We start from the raw sequence: 20,692 nt of genomic DNA on the forward strand, positions 1-20,692 counted from the left end.
CTGTGTCCCATGGACACATTCCCTGTTTATTTGATCAAAGTAAAGTTTTGTTCATGTAGTTATTCAAAGTCTGAAGTATGACTGAGGTATAGATAGGGTATAAGGTGCTAAGAGAATACCATCTCTAAATATAAAAAGCTCAAGCTTTTAACTGCAATTTCTGTACCAATAGTTTGTTTTAATATGGACATTTTCTTCTGACCCTATCACTTTGACTCATTTTACAACCAAAATTGGAAATCCCATTTTTAGCTCACCTGACCTGATAGGTCAAGTTTACCCAAAAGACCAAATTTACCCAAACTTAGCCACAATCATTTGGGTATCTAGTTAAAAAAATGTGTCCGATGACCCCGCAAACCTACCAAGATGGCTGCCATGGCTAAAACTAGAACATAGGGGTAAAATGCCGTTTTTGGCTTATATCTCTGAAACTAAAGTATCTAGAGCAAATCTGACATGGTGAAAATGTTTATTAGATGAAGATCTATCTGCCCTGAAATTTTTAGATGAATCAGACAACCTGTTGTTGGGTTGCTGCCCCTGAATTGGTAATTTTAAGAAAATTTTGCAGCTTGAATATTATTATAGATAGAGATAAACTGTAAACAGCAATGATGTTCAGTAAAGTAAGATCTATAAAAAAGTCAACATGACCATTTTGGTCATTAAACCCTTAACAAGTTATTGCCCTTTAGGCCAATTAAAATTAATTGATAGATTTTCATCCCCGCCCGCTCCTCTGAAATCGTCCCGCCCCGATTTTTTTTATTTTGAAAATTTTACGATTTCCGGATTTTGTTCCTTTCCGTTACCGGTAACCGTCGATAATTTCGTTTTATTCGAACTTCCTGTTTCGAATTTCGGTTTTCATCTTTCTTGTTTCGAGTACTTTAAAACGATTATGTTCACAAATTCTGCTGCTCAATGATGACAATATCATCTACGGAGAATAGAGATAGATTACCAGAAGGGCATGAAATATTCGGGTTATGAGTAAAACGCTGTGTCCAAGAACGCAAATCGCGGTATGTTACAAATTGGAAATTTCTGTCATTAGAAAACCGTGGATGTTTTTTTAATAAAACATTGACTTATTGTCAGCGAATTTGGGCTCTGAAAGATTTCAAAAGCGCAAGAATCGTGGAACACATTGGTAGAAAAAAAACAGAACTGGATTAAAGAAACTGACAAAAGCACGAACCTGTTAGATCTATGACCGTATATTGAGTTCAAAGAGTCGGCAAACATACACATTGTGTTATAGAAAGCCCTTAGATTTACCCATTGCTATTGTTTTTGTTCAAAAACACCAAATACCCTTAAAAGAGTCATTAAACAACTTCATGCTTTACATTGTAATTATATTTGCTTCAGTCTTGCATAACTTGAGAATCTTAAAAGGCGACAACCCTACTATTACCAACACTGTTTGAGTCCTCATTTCATTCATAATACTTGTGATGCATACCATTGCATTTGCATAATTTTATGGGGACTACAAACCATTGCTTAAAAAGGAGTCCAACTGAATAGAGAATTTCTCCATTATTTAACTGTTTACTGGAAATAGCTTTCTAAAGTAGCAATTGCATAGAACAGTCGTTGCCAATCAGAGATATTTATTTAAGAATTTGAAAAATTATGTATGATTCTTCATACATGTTTACACATGTACATGGTATAAGCTAATTATAACACTTGCATATATAAATGAAGTTCATGTCGCAAGAAGGTTTCATATTAAATAAAATTTAAAAAATAAAATCCTCCCACCCGCCCCATTTTTTTCAAAACTTTGGATGAAAATCTACTAATTAATTTTAGTTGGCCTTATACTAAACTTTTGTTAATTTTTTCGTCAATTTTTGTAATCTCTTATTAAAATCTTCTCCTCTGAAACTACTAAGACAAATTTAACCAAACTTGTCCATAATTATCATTAGGGTATTTAGTTTAAAAAATGTGTCCAATGACCCCGCCTGGCGAACTAAGATGGCTGACATGGCTAAAAATAGTACATAGGGTAAAATGCAGTATTTGGTTAAAATCTCAGAAACCAAAGCAAATCTGACGAAGATAAATTTGTTTGTTAGGTTAAGGTCTATCTGCCCTGAAATTTCCAGACCAATCAGGCAACCTTTTGTTGGGTTGCTGCCCCTGAATTGGTGATTTTGAGAAAATTTTGCAGCTTTTGGTTATTATCGATATCTTGAATATTATAAAAAGTAAAATCACAAAAATACTGAACTTAGAGGAAGATCAATTGGGAAAGTCCATAATCACATGGCAAAATCAAATAACAAAACGCATCAAAAACGAATGGACAAAAACTGTCATATTCCTGACTTGGTACAGGCATTTTCAAATGTAGAAAATGGTGGATTAAACCTGGTTCTATAGCGCTAACCCTCTCACTTTAATGACAGTCTCATCAATTTCAGATATTTTTACATTGATGCGTTAAATAAACAGACACAATAAATATAATAGTCAAAATATGGGTACATCAGTCATCATCGTTTAACAATTTTAAAAGGAACAATTTAACAGAACACAAAAACATCTACTATCTACGAACACATTTATTGATTTGAGTGTCTGACGTCAGAAAATTTTATACGTCATATAAATTTGTCATTCAATGTACGTACAAACAATTTAAAAATTTTCATGGGAATGTTAGCATACAGGGTTAAAAAATCAAAAGTATGTGAGAATAAATTTAAGAAATAGACCGAGATTTAAACTAGTCCAAAAGTTATATATAGAATTTATAAGAATCCAAAAATAGTTAATTCCACTACGCGATTGAATGATTTTGACGTTTGTGGTTCAATGTATATTGTAATTCATAATAGAAATATATCATAATGACATATAAATAGAACAATATCATACTGACGGGATCTTTTAAAGTACAGAGTCACGTTATAAGAACAAAAGAAATACAAAAAGTCGCAAATACAAAACAAACCACAAAAAAATGAAAGTCGATACAAACACATTGCAAGATGTATAAGTACCGAGCCACGTGAAACGGAAATCACATGAAACCATTCAACAGTAAAAGTAATATTAATAATAGAACAAAGACAAATGAAAGAACTATAAAACACGTTGTAAAGATGATAAACAACATCAGTATTTATCTCTATTATAGATAGAGATAAACTGCAATAATGTAGAGCTAAGTAAGACCTACAAATAATTTCAATGATCAAAATGGTCAATTGACCCCTTTATAGTCAATTTTTAATAATTTTCATAATTTTTATAAATCTTGTAAAATTTTACAAATATTTTAACTACTAGGATAGATTCATAGGTTCATTATAGATAGAGATAATTGTTCAGTAAAGTAAGATCTACAAATGCATCACCATCACCAAAACACAATTTTGCCATGAATCCATCTGTGTCCTTTGTTTATGATATGCACATACATTTTGTAGCATGCATAGACCAAGGTGAATGACACAGTCTCTTTAGAGCCTCTAGTTTAAATTGAGAGCGTGTCAATTTATGAATGCTTAGAAAGTTGTTTTGTTTTAGATTAAGCTTTTAAAATTTTTCACCAAAACCCAACCTAAAACAATAAATAATAAGTCAGTATATTAAATATTTGTCAGATCACAAAAATTTGGTATGTTAGAAATTAATTTACAACTATCATGTGACCATTGTGTAATTAACACACTTCTTGTGGACTTTTAGTTATTTATAGTGTTACAGGATAAACATGATAAAGTAGTTGTCATTTTTTCAGAAAAAAAGACCCTAGTTTATTTGAGTTTATGATATCTTCCCCTCTGTAGATTTTAGAAAATTCAATTGGTTGTGTGACATCTTGATCAAAATATTTAATTCACATCTACGCCCATGCTCCATATAAAATTTAGTAACCATTTTTATCCCATATTATGGTACTGAAAATATTTGTTATATAGGCATGGTGATAAATTTTGGATGGAGCATATAATAGTTGCAACTTCCTGAGTCAATGCAAAGATCAGATGGTTTGGTCCTCCTTTCATGTCCTATTTGGTTATGTAGTATCCCAAGTAATTTTTTTAAACATCATCAGCTTTCTAAACATTTATTTCTGAGCATTCCCTTATACAGTTAGTCAAGAAAAACACCTTGACTGATATATAGAAATTTGACATGATTTTAAAACTAATCACAATGAATACTAAAATTTATGATAAAAGAGATGATTTTTCATTTCCTATGGTTAATTATCCATTTTTAGTTGGTGACGTTCCCTTGTCACCATCTTACGGTGTTTATATATGTAGGACTCTAAAGTGCGATGGTACTCTAAAGTACGATGGTCACGCTAAAGTTCGATGGTCTACGCTAAAGTACAATGGTGCCTCACGCTAAAGTGCGTTGGTTGTTTGTATGCTAAAGTACGATTATATATCACGCGAAAGTGCGATGGTCCAAAAAGGGTTATGACTAACACGTTAAAGTATATGGATTAAAATTATATGGCTAGACTAAGTATGCTAAGGTCTTTCATATGTGATGGTCTTTATAATTTACTTGTAGGCTTACGTGATTGTTTCTAATTAAATTTAAAAGACCGAACACGTAATAATTGCTAAAAAGGTAATTTTGTTGTCATAAAATGGTCCATTTCCTGTGGATAATTGGTGTAGATTGCCGTTCACACAGTCTATTACTAACGTAAAGTCGTCATTGTAAATTACAAATACAAAATTCGTTCATTGTCGGAAGGTGTAACATTTATCTGTATATTTGAAAAAGTCTACTCTCTTTAACATAAACTGTTAACAAATGTAAGTTTAAAATTTTTCATACATTTTGAAGGCCTCTTTTTCAGATTGCATGTCGAAATTTGCCGAGTTTTTTCCTTTTTTGTTGCTAGGAAAGATACATGTTATATTTTCCTACAATGTACAAACTAATGTTTTAGCCGACAATTTATAATTTACGGTTGAAAACATGTTCCTTTATTTGATCGAGGTTACTTTTCAATAAAATCGATAATATTTTTATAGGGACAGCATTTAGTAAACTGCAACGCAAATTATGATTTTATTTATATAAAAACAAAATGTGTCCGTTTGCTTCCAATAGAAGCAGGATACAGGATACGTATTTCGTATATAAAGTAAAATGATCGACTGCAGGAAACAATTCCTTCTTCCAGCCCCCCCCCCCCCCCAAAAAAAAAACAAACCCCAACAACATTTGCTTCATCCGACAAAGCACGGTTAAGGTTAAATAAATTTAAGTCATGGAAATTTGTATAGAATCTGTTATATCACATCAAATATTCTTAATTTATCTTCCGGCATGAACATTTTTGGTTTGTACAAACGGCTGTTGACGTCATAATCCAACTACGTTTAGTACGTCTATACTTTCGCGGACCACCGCACTTTACCGTATGCAGGCATCGCACTTTAGCGCAGACCATCGCACTTTAGCGTGACCATCGTACTTTAGCGTCCCCATCGCACTTTAGAGTCCTACAACTTGTACGATTCGCTTGTGTATGTAACAATGTTTTAGATTTTAACGAGAAAAATTTATGTATTACTGAAAAATTATTACACCAGGGTTTTTGATATCACAAATTAGTCAAAACATTTACTAAATTTTATCATCGGTATAAGGACATCATTCGTAAATATAGCTCAACATGCAGACTTCTTATACGTTCAGGTATTTCACATCCAATTTTTTATGGAAATATTCTTTATAAAGCACAAAGGTGTCAGTATTCACCTCAAAAACTAATCAAACCTTTGAATAGACTTATTAAGAAGGGATATAGTAACGATACTGTTGTCAGGTCATTAAAGATTGCATATTTTGGCGTTAATATTGATTCACTTATAGGGTCTTTGCATCGGAACTAAACACATTTATTCAAAAACCAGTTGTTGGCATGACACAGGTTATGTTCTTCTCGTATATGTTATGATGGTATGATACTAAACCCCTAACGGGAAGGATTGTGCCTGATGTTCATATGATGAAATCATAATCTTTCAGTCAGTTTAATTGAAGTCTGGAGCTGGCATGTCAGTTAACTGCTAGTAGTCTGTTGTTATTTATGTATTATTGTCATTTTGTTTATTTTCTTTGGTTACATCTTCTGACATCAGACTCAGACTTCTCTTGAACTGAATTTTAATGTGCGTATTGTTATGCGTTTACTTTTCTACATTGGCTAGAGGTATAGGGGGAGGGTTGAGATCTCACAAACATGTTTAACCCCGCCGCATTTTTGCGGCTGTCCCAAGTCAGGAGCCTCTGGCCTTTGTTAGTCTTGTGTTATTTTAATTTTAGTTTCTTGTGTACAATTTGGAAATTAGTATGGCGTTCATTATCACTGAACTAGTATATATTTGTTTAAGGGCCAGCTGAAGGACACCTCCGGGTGCGGGAATTTCTCGCTACATTGAAGACCTGTTGGTGACCTTCTGCTGTTGTTTTTTTCTATGGTCGGGTTGTTGTCTCTTTGGCACACTCCCCATTTCCATTCTCAATTTTTTATTGGTTAATTATTAAGTTGGTATACATAGAAAACTGTTTTATATATTAATTTTAAGTGTTGTTACTGTTTTCATTTTATGTGACACATTGATAGTCTTGCTATTTTCCTTTTAGAATGGTTGAAACAAAGGGAATTTGATCCAAATTTTGAAGATTTATCCACAAAAGTTCTTGATGAAAGACTTGAAAAATTTTATGCTGAATTAAGAACAGCTGATGGTAAATTATACGCGACAAACTCATTCCGAGGCATCAGAGCTTCCATCAACCGCCACCTGACTACTTTCCCTTATAATAGGTCATTATCCTTATTCACTGATCATGAATTTAATAAATCAAACAAGGTCTTCAAAGCTATGATGCGGAAAATAAAAATGGAAGTTGTGAAGAAAAACTTACCACCACCAATTTCAGGAGAAGACATGACAAAGTTAACAAGATCACCAGTTTTAACCATCAACACTCCCAAAGGATTGCAGAACAAAGTGTGGCTTGATTTGACCCTTAATTTTACATACAAAAATTGTCTTAAACAACGTGATTATAGAACTCATATGTTTGTTTTTAAGACTGATGACAATGGAATGGAATATGTAGAGATAAAGGATCCTAATAGACAACCTGGTGAACTCAGTCCAAAAATGGTTGCAACTAGAGACATATATTGTCCAGTTGCCTCATTGATGAAATATTTAACAAAGCGTAATAAAGCTTCAGAAGACTTCTTCCAACAACCTAGGTGTCAAAAATCTATGACTGATGACAGTTGGTACACGTCACGTCCCTTAGGGGAAAGACAACTTGCAAATATGATGAAGAATATCTCAAAAGAAGCAGGGCTTAGTCGTGTTTATTCTAATGTAGTACTGAAGGAAACTATACTAAATTCTTTACTTTACATGCCTATGCAACCTGAAAAAGTACAGAAGTTCTTAGTTCAGTCTACACCTTTATTTATATTTAATTCAAATGAGAATAACATTATAAACATTTAAATGGATTATCAAATGATTATCAGATATCTTGTTCAGGATTGCTAGCAGTGAAGTTTAGAAGTCACCGAACACCAATGCATTTTACATCATCTTTTTTTTTTATATAAATTTGTGATTATTGTTTAGTAAAGTGATACAATTCTAGAAATAATGTCGTTTCTGCAAATATGCATTGGATATATTCTTTTGTCAATATTTTAGTATGAACAACAGCCCTTGTGGAATTTGCTTTTTCCTCCTGCCCATAGTGGACAGCCCATCTGTGCCAAATCTAGCTACTGTGGATTTTTTTAAATTGTCGTGGTTAACAATTTTTGTGGATTAAAGAAAACTAACATGTTCATGGATATTTATTTTGAGATTTTGCCTTAGCCTGGATACAAGCCTATTAGAAAATTGTCATTGGTTGAACATAGAATTTCGTGGTTCACCTTTATCCACGAAATAAACCCAAATTGATATCTAACAAATAGTAATGAATACACAGTAAATTCTCTTGTTTTCGTAAAAAATTGAAATCTTAAGATTTTTTTTATCAATTGGTTGTACTTGCAATTCTTTTAATTCAACAAAATAAAGTGCATGAGCTATTGCCATTTGATGACAAGATTTATAAAATTTTGGGGATTTTTCCTTGAGTCTTAAATATAAATGTATAGAGATAATTTAAATGAGCAAAAAGGATCAACAAGACTAGATAGACAATTAAATATTTTATAGATGAAATGGTTGGATGACTCATTACTGTAGGCTCTTAAATGAAGATTTTTCGGGTTGTTTTTGTTTGTTTCGTTATACATATTAAAATAGACAAATAAACACTTTAACTTTAAGTCACAAAAGAGATCAGCAAAACCAGATCCACTAATAAGTCAAATATTGCCAATATAGTTAGTAGACTCCCACTTTACAGGAGTGATTGCCCTTTAATAAGGATTTATTTTTACTATCTTTTGTGTATTTAACAAAAAACTAGAAGATAGGAAACTAAACAGACTAAATGACCAGCAATACAAGATTAAAAAACAGATTTTTATCATGAATTATATTCTCATCCACAATGTTAGATAGCATTCTTTGATGAATATCCACATAAACAAAGGTGATAGATACAGGCTCCTTAAGAGCCTCTAGTTGTCTTCACCCTTGCATAATACAGAAGTTACAGAATACAAAACATAGGGATATCAATTCAGTAGCAGCAAAAATTATTAGTGTTAAGCTTTGTATATCAGACATAAGACTTCATAACTTGTATCGGTATACTGATGCCTTATGTTTCAAAGTTTCTGTCTATGATAAGTGCATTGTCCTTGATCCAAATTGTTTTTTTAGTTATGTGAATTTCTCAACTACTATGAGTAAAAGGATAACTATATTTTGTTTGTTGGTTCCTAGCGATGTCTTTGTGTGCCAGACAGGGTTCACCTAATATTGACCTTATGCATGTCGTTGATTATAATTAGTGATCAAGGTTAAAGCTACTTGATTAGACCAGGGTTGAAGTCATAGAACTTTGCTCAGTGCTCTCGGAGCACAACAATCATGCTCGAAACATGAAATCCAACATTTTGATTGGTTGATTTTGGAGTGCGATTACAAAAAACTGACTTGAAAATTTTTCGACTTCAAGGCCTGGTTCTCATAAGTAATTGGTCAAAGGTTCATTGGTCGAAAATTAGTTTTCCTGGTTAAATATGTTTCTCTGGTACTGTAAGAAATAAGGTAAACTATATATTTAATGTATGGAATGATTGTAAGGTGAACATGATTGTCTGGTAGGGTTCATCTAACCATGAACCAATTTTTCACGGTCAATATTTAAGTTTTCATGGTATTGCCTATTTCTTGTATACTATATACTAGTTTTAACAATAGGCCAACTAAATTTGGTGAATGCAATGATTGCAAGGTGTATTTTGAACTATCAATGTAAAATAAATCATGAATTTTAAAGCAGGAGAGACATTTCAGTTTGTGCACTCTTGTCTTTGGAAGTTTCTATATGAAGTAAATGCCTCATAAGAATAAAGGAACAATTCGGCAAGCAGAGGGGCACAGTTGCTTACCCTTCCGGACCACCTGAGAACGCCTCTAGTTGTTTGTGAGTTCGTGTTGCTTATTCTTTAGTTTTCTATGTTGTGTCATGTGTACTTTTGTTTGTCGTTTTCAATTTTAGCCAAAGCATTGTCAGTTTACTTTCGAATTACGAGTTTGACTGTCCCTCTGGTATATGTCGTCCCTCTTAAATTGGTTCCCACATGCAAGCCGATTGCCAGTTTCAGTGATCGTTTTGTGTCAATCAATGATTTTTTTTATTACAACGTATGAATTATCCCTTCCTTTAAAAGATATTTGTATTTGAATTACAGAGTGTTTTTTTGAAGTTTAAACCGACAAGTCTGACTTGCTCTGAATTCTAAACACCGCTAGCTTACTGGCGAAGAAGCAAATACGAATTTCAAGTGTAAATATGATGGTCACAAGTGAATGAAAATTGTAAATGTTTGCTTTTTTTAAAACCTTATCAATGCTGTCCAGGGACATCCAAAAACACGACTATTTAAGCTGGTTATGGCATATACATCATGATAATGTATAGTGATAGTAGAAAATCTAATGACAGTGAGTGTTTCACGCTCTTAAGAGCTATTTTGAACTCTGTGTAGAGTATTTAAACCTTGTGCATGTCCACTATCAGATCCGTAGTCCTCATTTATTGTATAAGTCCATAGTATGAAAAATCAGGAAAAAGAGAGTCATTTAGATAAAGCGCAACAAGAATGTTTGCAATTCATATTTATTGACTTTTTTCGACTTTGGAGTACTTCGATATTGTTACAGGTCCGTGGTCTTCTCTCTGGATGTAACAAATACTTTGCCTTCGGTATCTTTTTTCTTGCATGCACCTTTCGCAGTAATGAATAATATGAGTGGATGTACAAGTGACGTCACTAATAACAATATCATGAATATTTTAACCTGAAATAAAAAGTCAATTGCATTGTGCATTGGTATAAAAATACTAATAATAACTGACATGTGATTTTTCATTTGTATAAGTATTAATAATATTAACCTGCTCGTGAAAATATGTGTCCGTTTTACTTTCATATATATTTCAGCTAAACAAGTTATTGTTAAAAATCCAACGAAAGCATGCATAGCAAAAACGACTAGACGCGTTAAAGAGCCTGTATCGCTCACCTACATCTTAAAAAATCATCATGAACAGAAGGCGATAACTCTACAAAGAGTTAACTGACAATAACAGTCATGCTGACGTTTTGTGAGCTTATATATAAATCCAAGCAGAGACATATAATACATATGTTTTATATGTCTATGATGCAAGTTTCTATCAACATTTATATTTATTATATTTTGGGTAAAACGCATAAATCAAATTACTAGTCGACCATGAAGATTTCAGCAATGATGACTTATAGTACAAAATGTATGTAGTAAAGTGATACAATTCTAGAAATAATGTCATTCCTCAAATAGGTATTGGATGCAGTCTTGTGTCAATATTTAGATATGAACAACAAACCTTGTGGATTTTGCTTTTTCCTACTGCCCAAAGTGGACAGTCCACCTGTGCCAACTCTAACTACTGTGTTTTTTTTAATTTTCGTGGTTACCAATTTTTGTGGATTAAAGAAAACTAACATGTTCGTGGATATATATTTTTGAGGTTTTGTCTTAGCCTTGATACAAGCCTATTGGAATAGTTATCAAAGGTACTAGGATTATAATTAAGTACGCCAGACGCGCGTTTCGTCTACAGAAGACTCATCAGTGACGCTCATATCAAAATATTTAGAAATCCAAACAAGTACAAAGTTGAGAGCATTGAGGATCCAAAATTCCAAAAAGTTATGCCAAATACGGCTAAGGTAATCTATACCTGGGATAAGAAAATCCTTAGTTTGTCGAAAAATTCAAAATTTTGTTAACAGGAAATTTATAAAAAATGACCACATTATTGATATTCATGTAAATACAGAAGTGTTGACTACTGGGATGGTGATACCCATGGGGACGAAATGTCCACCTGCAGTATCATCGACCCAGTGGTGTAAATAGTTACCAATTATAATTTAGTACGCCGGACGCGCGTTTTTTTCCTTCATTTTTTCATATGTTGAACATTGAATTCCACGAAATAAATATTGAAGATTTCAGCAATGATGATTTATTTATAGATCTAGATCATGTCTTGTTGATTATTTCGGTCCTTTAAAGTTCCATCTATCTATTACAGTTTTTCAGATACCGGTATTTCTACTGGGCAACCAAAACAAAATGACATGCATGTAAATAACAGCCGGAAGATCTGATATTATCATTTTTACAATTTTGTTTCTGTTAGATTTCCTCCACCCAGCAATTTTCGAGATAATATAACAATCTTACATTATACCAATATGTTAAATTTTTAACCATGTTGGCCATGATGGTTGGCAAGCGGGGTCATCTGACATTTTTTCCAAACGTTTAAACTAAATACCCCAATAACGGTTGTGGCCAAGTTTTGTTAATTTCGGGCCAATAGTTTCAGCGGAGAATATTTTTGTAAAAGATCACGACGACGGACTACTAAGGACAAGCGACGAGAAAAGCTCACTTGGTCTTTTGGTGTCTTTTTTTGCTAAGTTAACCAAAAATATGTAGCAGTACACATCACTAATTTTGATCATGGTTAAATCTCTGTATCACGTTAAACCGTCATAATCTAGATAGGATCACACGTTCCTTTTTGTGGTTGAGTAAAAATATTTCATTTTATTTCAAATGCTTAAATTCATATAAATGATGACGGTATTTAGTACATCTAATGCTACGTTAAATTTTTAATATAATATATAAGGTCTACTTAGTGATGTGTATGTTAAGTTGAACAATTGAAAGAAAAAAAATAATTCTTGAACACGTGCATCATTTTGCATTAGATAGTTTTAATAGGTGTTATTCACGCAAGGAGTCGATTTCTGAATCTTAGCAACTAACCTCAGTATGCTCACAGTAGATATAAAAGACAATGAATTATTGTATTTCCTAATTTTGTAATAAATAATCCCTATCGTTTATTTACTTCGTCTTTTTTATATGATATGGCCACATGTGTTTGTGGAGTGGAACTCCTTTTTTTGGTTAAGATAGAGGGAATATATATATCTTTTTTACTAATATTGTTAAATCGCATAGAAAAGACTTTGAACACCTTAAATAATAAAACTAAGTTAATCAAATCTACAGACACCTGTGGATATGACACAAAAGCATTCCTGTATTCCGAATTATTTTATAACTGTTTGCTTACCTGGAATTGTGCATTAGTAGATTGGTTGTACCACAGAAAGATAGCGTACTGTGACAAGGAAAAAATTCCTCCAGTACACAAACCCAAAGGAAATATCACATTGGTATGGTTTAGTGGATATCTAAAATACAGAAAGTATATTTAGAAGTGTTTTCTTAAATTTTTGTGCAATGCAAATATAAATCAGACATATATTCGTCTAAACATATATGAGCACTTGTAATATATATAATAAGTGATCCTAAAATCCAAGAAGGTTGAAATGCCTTTTATTGTCAGGCTCCAATGTTAATTTTCGACAAACGTACGCGTCAACTTGTGGTGGTTTGTCAAACTAGCTTTATTTGTCAGACGTCTGAATTATTCAAACGTTACCGTAATAATGGAAAAATATACCCTGATTCGTCAAATTCATTTGATTTTTGAATCGTCTTTGAGAAATTTACTCAATGTTTCATTGTGGAGTTTTTGTGGTCTTTTGTTTGAATTTTCGTCCCTTTTTAACATGATGGAGTCTGACTTATGAATTCTTCATGTCCCTTTGCATTGTTTTCTCGTTTAAACAAAAAAAAGTTATTTACGTTGCATTCAACATATACATGCATCACATTTTGAATTATTTCAAGCATTCACTTTAGACCCCAATAACTCTGTTTAAATTTTCTTAAAGCATTCAGGTTGTCTTTTTAAAGGTACACGGATGTCTGTCAACCTAGTTTTAGATTTAATACAAGTCAAACAATTTTGTTAAACGATGATCTTTTTTTATATATCTTTTTAGAAATACAGTTGTTGTAATCAAATATGAATACATTACATCATTTTACACAGTATATTAATATCATAGGTTATAATCTTATCAATTTGTTCTTTTAAATACAAATTCACATTAGCCATCTGCATTCCTGCATCAAATTTTGCTAACTTGATTGCAGATCTTGACCTTGGATTCACCGTTTTTTTTTTACAATTCAAGATAGCGAAAGACACCCTTACCACCTTAAAAGACTGTAATGTATTGGTAGTATATGACTAAAGACTTTAACTGTATCTGACAAAAGTTCTATTGATGAAATTTTTAAAGTTTTTGAAATGTATGAAGCCAGTTCAGGCGCCAAAATAAATAGACAAAAATCAGAGATATTGCCAATTGGCAAAAGTAGAATAGCTGATAATGAAAAAAAACAAATATAATTTGGAAGTTTGCGAAAACTATATTTTATTGTTAGGAGTGTATGTTGGCAAAGACAAAACTGTTTGTGATCATTTAAATTCACGGCCGACACTCGGCTAACCGAGAGATTGGTCGGTTAATCTATATTGAGTATGCGGCTATATCGGCGGTTGGTCTGTTAATCGGGTTGGCTAAAGTCTGTTAATCAGGTGTTATCGAGAAAATCATTGAAAACTCAGCATGTTTCATTGTATAACCTTTTAAATATATGTTTATCATAAAAAATATTTATGTCTAACAAAACTATTCAATGTACTGAATCCAGTGGTGTAATTATTATTTTTCTAGCTTCTATGTACGATCTATTAAATGAAAAGGCAAGTTACTCATCAATAAATTTATACACATTTTACACACACAAAATGTACACAAAATGACACTTGTGTTGAATTTACTTGCATGCAATATTTTGAACATCGAAAAAAGCCAGGCATTATGTGTGTTAACCAAATTGATATCATTGTGTGAAAAATCTACACGAAAATCCGTATTTTGGTGACATAAATCAATCTTTTTTTAAAACCTGGTCTGTTAATGGGTCGGATGTATAAAACCCGGTCTGTTAATTGGTCTGTTAAGAGTAATGAATGACAATAAAAGTATAATTTTATTACTATATAGTGTGTTAATTTGGTAGGCTCAAGACGAGCGGCTAAAATATACGGAAACAACACTTGAGCAATGGAACATAAAATATATACGGAAACAAAACATGAGCAATGGAATATAAAATATACGGAAACAAAACACATGAACGATTAACAATTTAGGCAATGGATATTGAAAATTGATAAAAGTGGTTTCAAAAACTTTTAAATTAAAGTAAAATTAATTTTATCCGAGAATGGTCGCATATATTCTGTGGATTCTGTTTTATTGTCATGAATGACACCAATTTGTCATCTACATTTGTAACCAGTATATAAATCAGAGATTAACGTCGTAATGTAACTAAACATTAGTAAGTAAAAATATATTGGGATGCCTAAATATAAAGAATAGAGAAAGAATAATGAGTAAGATAAATAAAATGTATAGAAAAGTAACATATCAATTTAAAGAATACAGAAATAATCAACACCCCAATCCGACCCTCATGGTATACACGAGAATCTGGATGGAGATACAGAATATAAATAAAAGATAAGGACAGTAGAGAGTGATGTATTGCTGATACAGAATATTAATAAAAGATAAGGACAGTAGAGAGTGATGTAGTGCTAAAAAAGAGAAAAAAACAATAATTATTTAAGAATAAAGACATGAAACCACCCTGGGTGTTGAAACAGTAACGGATTGCGATGTACTCATATTGGTAACAAATGCTTGAAGTTTACATGTGGACATTTGCAGTTCTCCAATGCACATATGTAGAAAAGGAACTAAACGGAATAACATGAATTCAAACTTAATACAACCAAATGTAGCTGCATTCGCTCCTTTCCATTTACTTCTTTAGAATGATTTATAAACAACAGATGATTAAGTAATAGAAGACAAGAACCAATTGAATGATGCTGACGAATTAGAGTTTAACGTCCAGTGACAAATATCATGTACATATGAGCCCGACAACACATTATATGTACCCTGTGTTGTATAAGAAAGACACGTTCAGTCGGATTTGAGAACATGCTACTTTTTGCAGACACAAAAATTAAGGCTGATTGAAATCGTTAATAATAAATTCATGCATATTCCAGAGGCCGACCCAGATCACGCTATATTGAAGTGACACACTCTTTAATCAAATGCAAAGAAAGTAAAAATAAAAATGCGTTTACTGGAAGGATAGTGCTGCACCGTGTTATCATTTTTTTACTCTCATTCTTAACTTATTCAATGGGAAAATATAAAGGTAGCAAAACTATTTTCGTTGCTAAATAACTCTTAACTGACACAATTTCAATTGTCCAACCCATTAACAGACTTTATAACCCATAATTTTCACTAAAACGTGGTATTACTCACGTTATATTACAATTATGAAATATTTACTAATGTCAATTTATATGCAAGAACCGAAGTAGTATTTTGTGTCTTTTAAATGATATCTAAAATTGTTTGTTTCGCCTTTTATTAAAAAAAATTGCTATGCGTGTAGTCATAAATACTACATACTTGCTCGACGCCTTTTACTTTTACTGAAAACTGCGTAGACTATGAAATGTTTTTAAAGGTGGAAAATGTTCTATGATAGATATCATTTTGTCAGACACTTTTCTTTTTTTGATTTGACTCTTATAATATGCCAAAAATCTGTATATTTGATAGAGTTTAACATTAAATTGTGCGTTTTACTCTTAACAGACGTATAGCCAACCCGATTAACAGACCAATCTCCCATATAGCCGCATACTCAATATAGATTAACCGACCAATCTCTCGGTTAGCCGAGTGTCGGCCGTGAAATTGGAGTGGCAAAGTTAGTAAAATTAAGTCCTTATTGAATATGTGGATGCAGAGGCAATTGACAATACAGGGTAGAGTGAATGTTATTTCTTCTTTATTTATGTCAAGATTATGGTATTCTTTGTTTGTAACATCGATGCCAGATCAAGTTTTACGAGATATTAAAACTGCATGCGTTAGTTTTGTGTGGAATAATGGTGCACACTTAGTAAAATATAACACCATCATTGATCAAAAGTGTAATGGAGGTTTACAGTTACCTGATATTGAATCAAAGATGTATGCATTTAGATTAAAATTTTTAGCCAGGTTTTTAGACAAGAATTATAAAGTGCTATGGAAGTCTACATTTAAATATTTTATTTCAAAAATTTTAAATATGAACTTATCAGAAGAAATATTATTCATGTCTTTACCTGAAAATTTGAAGTGTATTCCTAGTGTTTTCAAAGAAATGTTTAAAGGTTTTAATCTCTTAAGAGATGATATTGAATTTGATCTTAGCACTGAAAATGTATACGATCAACCCTTATTTTGTAATCCAAATGTGTTGTTCGATGGAAAAACTGTTATATGGTATGATTTTATAAATGCTGGAATTGTTCAAGTAAAAGATATAATATATGTTATGAAGTTATAGAGGTTTTTTTTTTTACCAGAAATGGCTATAGTTGAGATGATACAAAATGTAACTAATCATTGTGATATTAACAGTATTGTAAAAGATATAATACTTTAAAAGTTGTATTGCCTAAAGAATGGACAGAAATTATTCATAAAAATATTCATAGGAGAAATGTTTCTCGCTCTATAAATATTAATGTCATTTTCAAAGACAAATTGTCAGAGTTTTCTATGTGTTCGACAAAAGAATTGTATTTATTACTTACTAGTAAACTATGTCAGCATCCTATTTGCTATAAAAAGTGGACGGAAGTTTTTGAGATTGAAGAGAATGATCTTTGTAAAGTATGGAAAAACGTTAATTTTTATTGGAAACCATCTATATTAATGGATCTAGATTTCAAAAAAGCACATTATTGTATTTTCACAATTTCTAAACTTATGACTATGAAACTTATAAATTACAATGTATGTGATGTATGTGAAAAGGAAGTAGAAAATATCATTCATTTATTTCTATTATGTTCTGAATTGGTAGAATTTCATCTGTTTATGCAACACAAGTTGTCAGTTTTATTTGATAATGTTGATTCTGACAAAATTGATAATTTAGTGTATGAAGAGGTATTTATGTTTGGTTTATTTGGATCTATCAAAGGCGTAAATGTCAATTTCATGTTATCTGTAGCAAGATATTGTATCTTCAGAAGAAGGAATTTACTTAAAAATTTAAACAGTAATGTTGATCTTATTAGACTATTTAAATACACTGTAAAACATTATATAACTTACCTGTATGAATATTTGTGTGATGCAAGATGTATGAGAAATGTTTTTGAGAAACACTTTTTAAAGAATAATATTCTGGTACAAAAAAACCGAAGGTGTCATAACATTTAATTTCTAATTATTGTGCTGATTATATATGTGATTATACTTAAAAACATTGCCTTGTGATATTTTTGTGTAATATGTAATATATCTGTTGTATATATATGTTGAAGAATTGAATAAAGATAAAAAAAAAAAAGTATATGACTAATGAAACTTTAACAGCATAACAACGTGAAATATAACCAACTGAAAATTGAGTTTCTCCACATTTTGCGTACATTTAACATTTACACAAGTTTTCTTTTAAAAAAACTGTGAGGAGAAAAGGAGTATTTTTTTCAGGAATTCTCTTTTAATTTCATGATCTATATGTTTTAAAAAGAAATAAAAAAGAAATGTAAGATTTAACGCACATTTTTTAAATAACTATACATGGAAAAAACATGTAAAAAAACAGGAGTAGCAAGCATCCCTTATGGTGTGTAAACTACTTCAACAAGCCTGTGGTGTACTCAATTGATATTCGAGGGATGCTAAAATCTCCGTTTATAAAATTACAAGAATCTCCATTTTATTCGCTCACCTGGCCCACAGGGCCAAATGAGCTTTCTCATCACTTGGCGTCCATCGATGTTCGTCGTCGTCGTCCGTCGTCGTTAGTTTTTAAAAAAATCTTCTCCTCTGAAACTATTGGGCCAAATTAACCACAATCATCATTGGGGTATCTAATTAAAAAAATGGGTCTGGTGACCCGGCCAACCAATCAAGATGGCCGCCATGGCTGAAAATAGAACATGGGGGTAAAATGTAGATTTTGGCTTATAACTCTGAAACAAAGCATTTAGAGCAAATCTGACACGAGGTTAAATTGTTCATCAAGTCAAGATCTATCTGCCCTGAAATTTTCAGATGAATCGGACAGCTGGTTGTTGGGTTGCTGCCCCTGAATTGACAATTTGAAGGAAATTTTGCCGATTTTGGTTATTATCTTGAATATTATTATAGATGAAGATAAACTGTACACAGCAATAATGTTCAGCAAAGTAAGATCTACAAAAATGTCAACATGACCAAAATGGTCAGTTGACCCCTTAAGGAGTTATTGCCTCTAAAGTCATTTTTAACAATTTTTCGTAAATTTTTGTAATCTTTTACAAAAATCTTCTCCTCTGAAACTACAGGGCCAAATTTATGTCAGCATCCTATTTGCTATAAAAAGTGGACGGAAGTTTTTGAGATTGAAGAGAATGATCTTTGTAAAGTATGGAAAAACGTTAATTTTTATTGGAAACCATCTATATTAATGGATCTAGATTTCAAAAAAGCACATTATTGTATTTTCACAATTTCTAAACTTATGACTATGAAACTTATAAATTACAATGTATGTGATGTATGTGAAAAGGAAGTAGAAAATATCATTCATTTATTTCTATTATGTTCTGAATTGGTAGAATTTCATCTGTTTATGCAACACAAGTTGTCAGTTTTATTTGATAATGTTGATTCTGACAAAATTGATAATTTAGTGTATGAAGAGGTATTTATGTTTGGTTTATTTGGATCTATCAAAGGCGTAAATGTCAATTTCATGTTATCTGTAGCAAGATATTGTATCTTCAGAAGAAGGAATTTACTTAAAAATTTAAACAGTAATGTTGATCTTATTAGACTATTTAAATACACTGTAAAACATTATATAACTTACCTGTATGAATATTTGTGTGATGCAAGATGTATGAGAAATGTTTTTGAGAAACACTTTTTAAAGAATAATATTCTGGTACAAAAAAACCGAAGGTGTCATAACATTTAATTTCTAATTATTGTGCTGATTATATATGTGATTATACTTAAAAACATTGCCTTGTGATATTTTTGTGTAATATGTAATATATCTGTTGTATATATATGTTGAAGAATTGAATAAAGATAAAAAAAAAAAAAGTATATGACTAATGAAACTTTAACAGCATAACAACGTGAAATATAACCAACTGAAAATTGAGTTTCTCCACATTTTGCGTACATTTAACATTTACACAAGTTTTCTTTTAAAAAAACTGTGAGGAGAAAAGGAGTATTTTTTTCAGGAATTCTCTTTTAATTTCATGATCTATATGTTTTAAAAAGAAATAAAAAAGAAATGTAAGATTTAACGCACATTTTTTAAATAACTATACATGGAAAAAACATGTAAAAAAACAGGAGTAGCAAGCATCCCTTATGGTGTGTAAACTACTTCAACAAGCCTGTGGTGTACTCAATTGATATTCGAGGGATGCTAAAATCTCCGTTTATAAAATTACAAGAATCTCCATTTTATTCGCTCACCTGGCCCACAGGGCCAAATGAGCTTTCTCATCACTTGGCGTCCATCGATGTTCGTCGTCGTCGTCCGTCGTCGTTAGTTTTTAAAAAAATCTTCTCCTCTGAAACTATTGGGCCAAATTAACCACAATCATCATTGGGGTATCTAATTAAAAAAATGGGTCTGGTGACCCGGCCAACCAATCAAGATGGCCGCCATGGCTGAAAATAGAACATGGGGGTAAAATGTAGATTTTGGCTTATAACTCTGAAACAAAGCATTTAGAGCAAATCTGACACGAGGTTAAATTGTTCATCAAGTCAAGATCTATCTGCCCTGAAATTTTCAGATGAATCGGACAGCTGGTTGTTGGGTTGCTGCCCCTGAATTGACAATTTGAAGGAAATTTTGCCGATTTT

At 31.8% G+C, this 20,692-nt stretch overlaps 1 protein-coding gene and 1 long non-coding RNA gene across 3 annotated transcripts in view; one reads left to right on the plus strand and one right to left on the minus strand.

The window, feature by feature from the left end:
- LOC139511750 (uncharacterized) overlaps positions 1-7,875 on the plus strand; it is a 79,011-nt gene extending 71,136 nt beyond the window's left edge. The window contains exon 6 of one of the 2 annotated variants that reach the window (XM_071298796.1): positions 6,652-7,680. In XM_071298796.1, coding sequence (XP_071154897.1) covers positions 6,652-7,532 — 881 coding nt within the window. In that variant the 3' untranslated portion in view covers positions 7,533-7,680. Of the gene's footprint in view, positions 1-6,651 lie in introns of both variants that reach the window. The other variant, XM_071298797.1, reaches the window with a different exon arrangement.
- A 2,443-nt stretch (positions 7,876-10,318) lies between these two features.
- On the minus strand, positions 10,319-12,979 carry LOC139511751 (uncharacterized). The gene is made up of 2 exons (XR_011662085.1): positions 12,859-12,979; positions 10,319-10,514 (listed from the first exon to the last, which is right to left on the minus strand). It is a non-coding gene; the product is annotated as an uncharacterized lncRNA (long non-coding RNA).
- Between the last annotated feature and the right edge of the window lie 7,713 nt (positions 12,980-20,692).

The sequence above is a fragment of the Mytilus edulis genome, chromosome 2 (genome assembly GCF_963676685.1).
Source record: "Mytilus edulis chromosome 2, xbMytEdul2.2, whole genome shotgun sequence".
NCBI classification, from domain to species: Eukaryota; Metazoa; Mollusca; class Bivalvia; order Mytilida; family Mytilidae; genus Mytilus; species Mytilus edulis.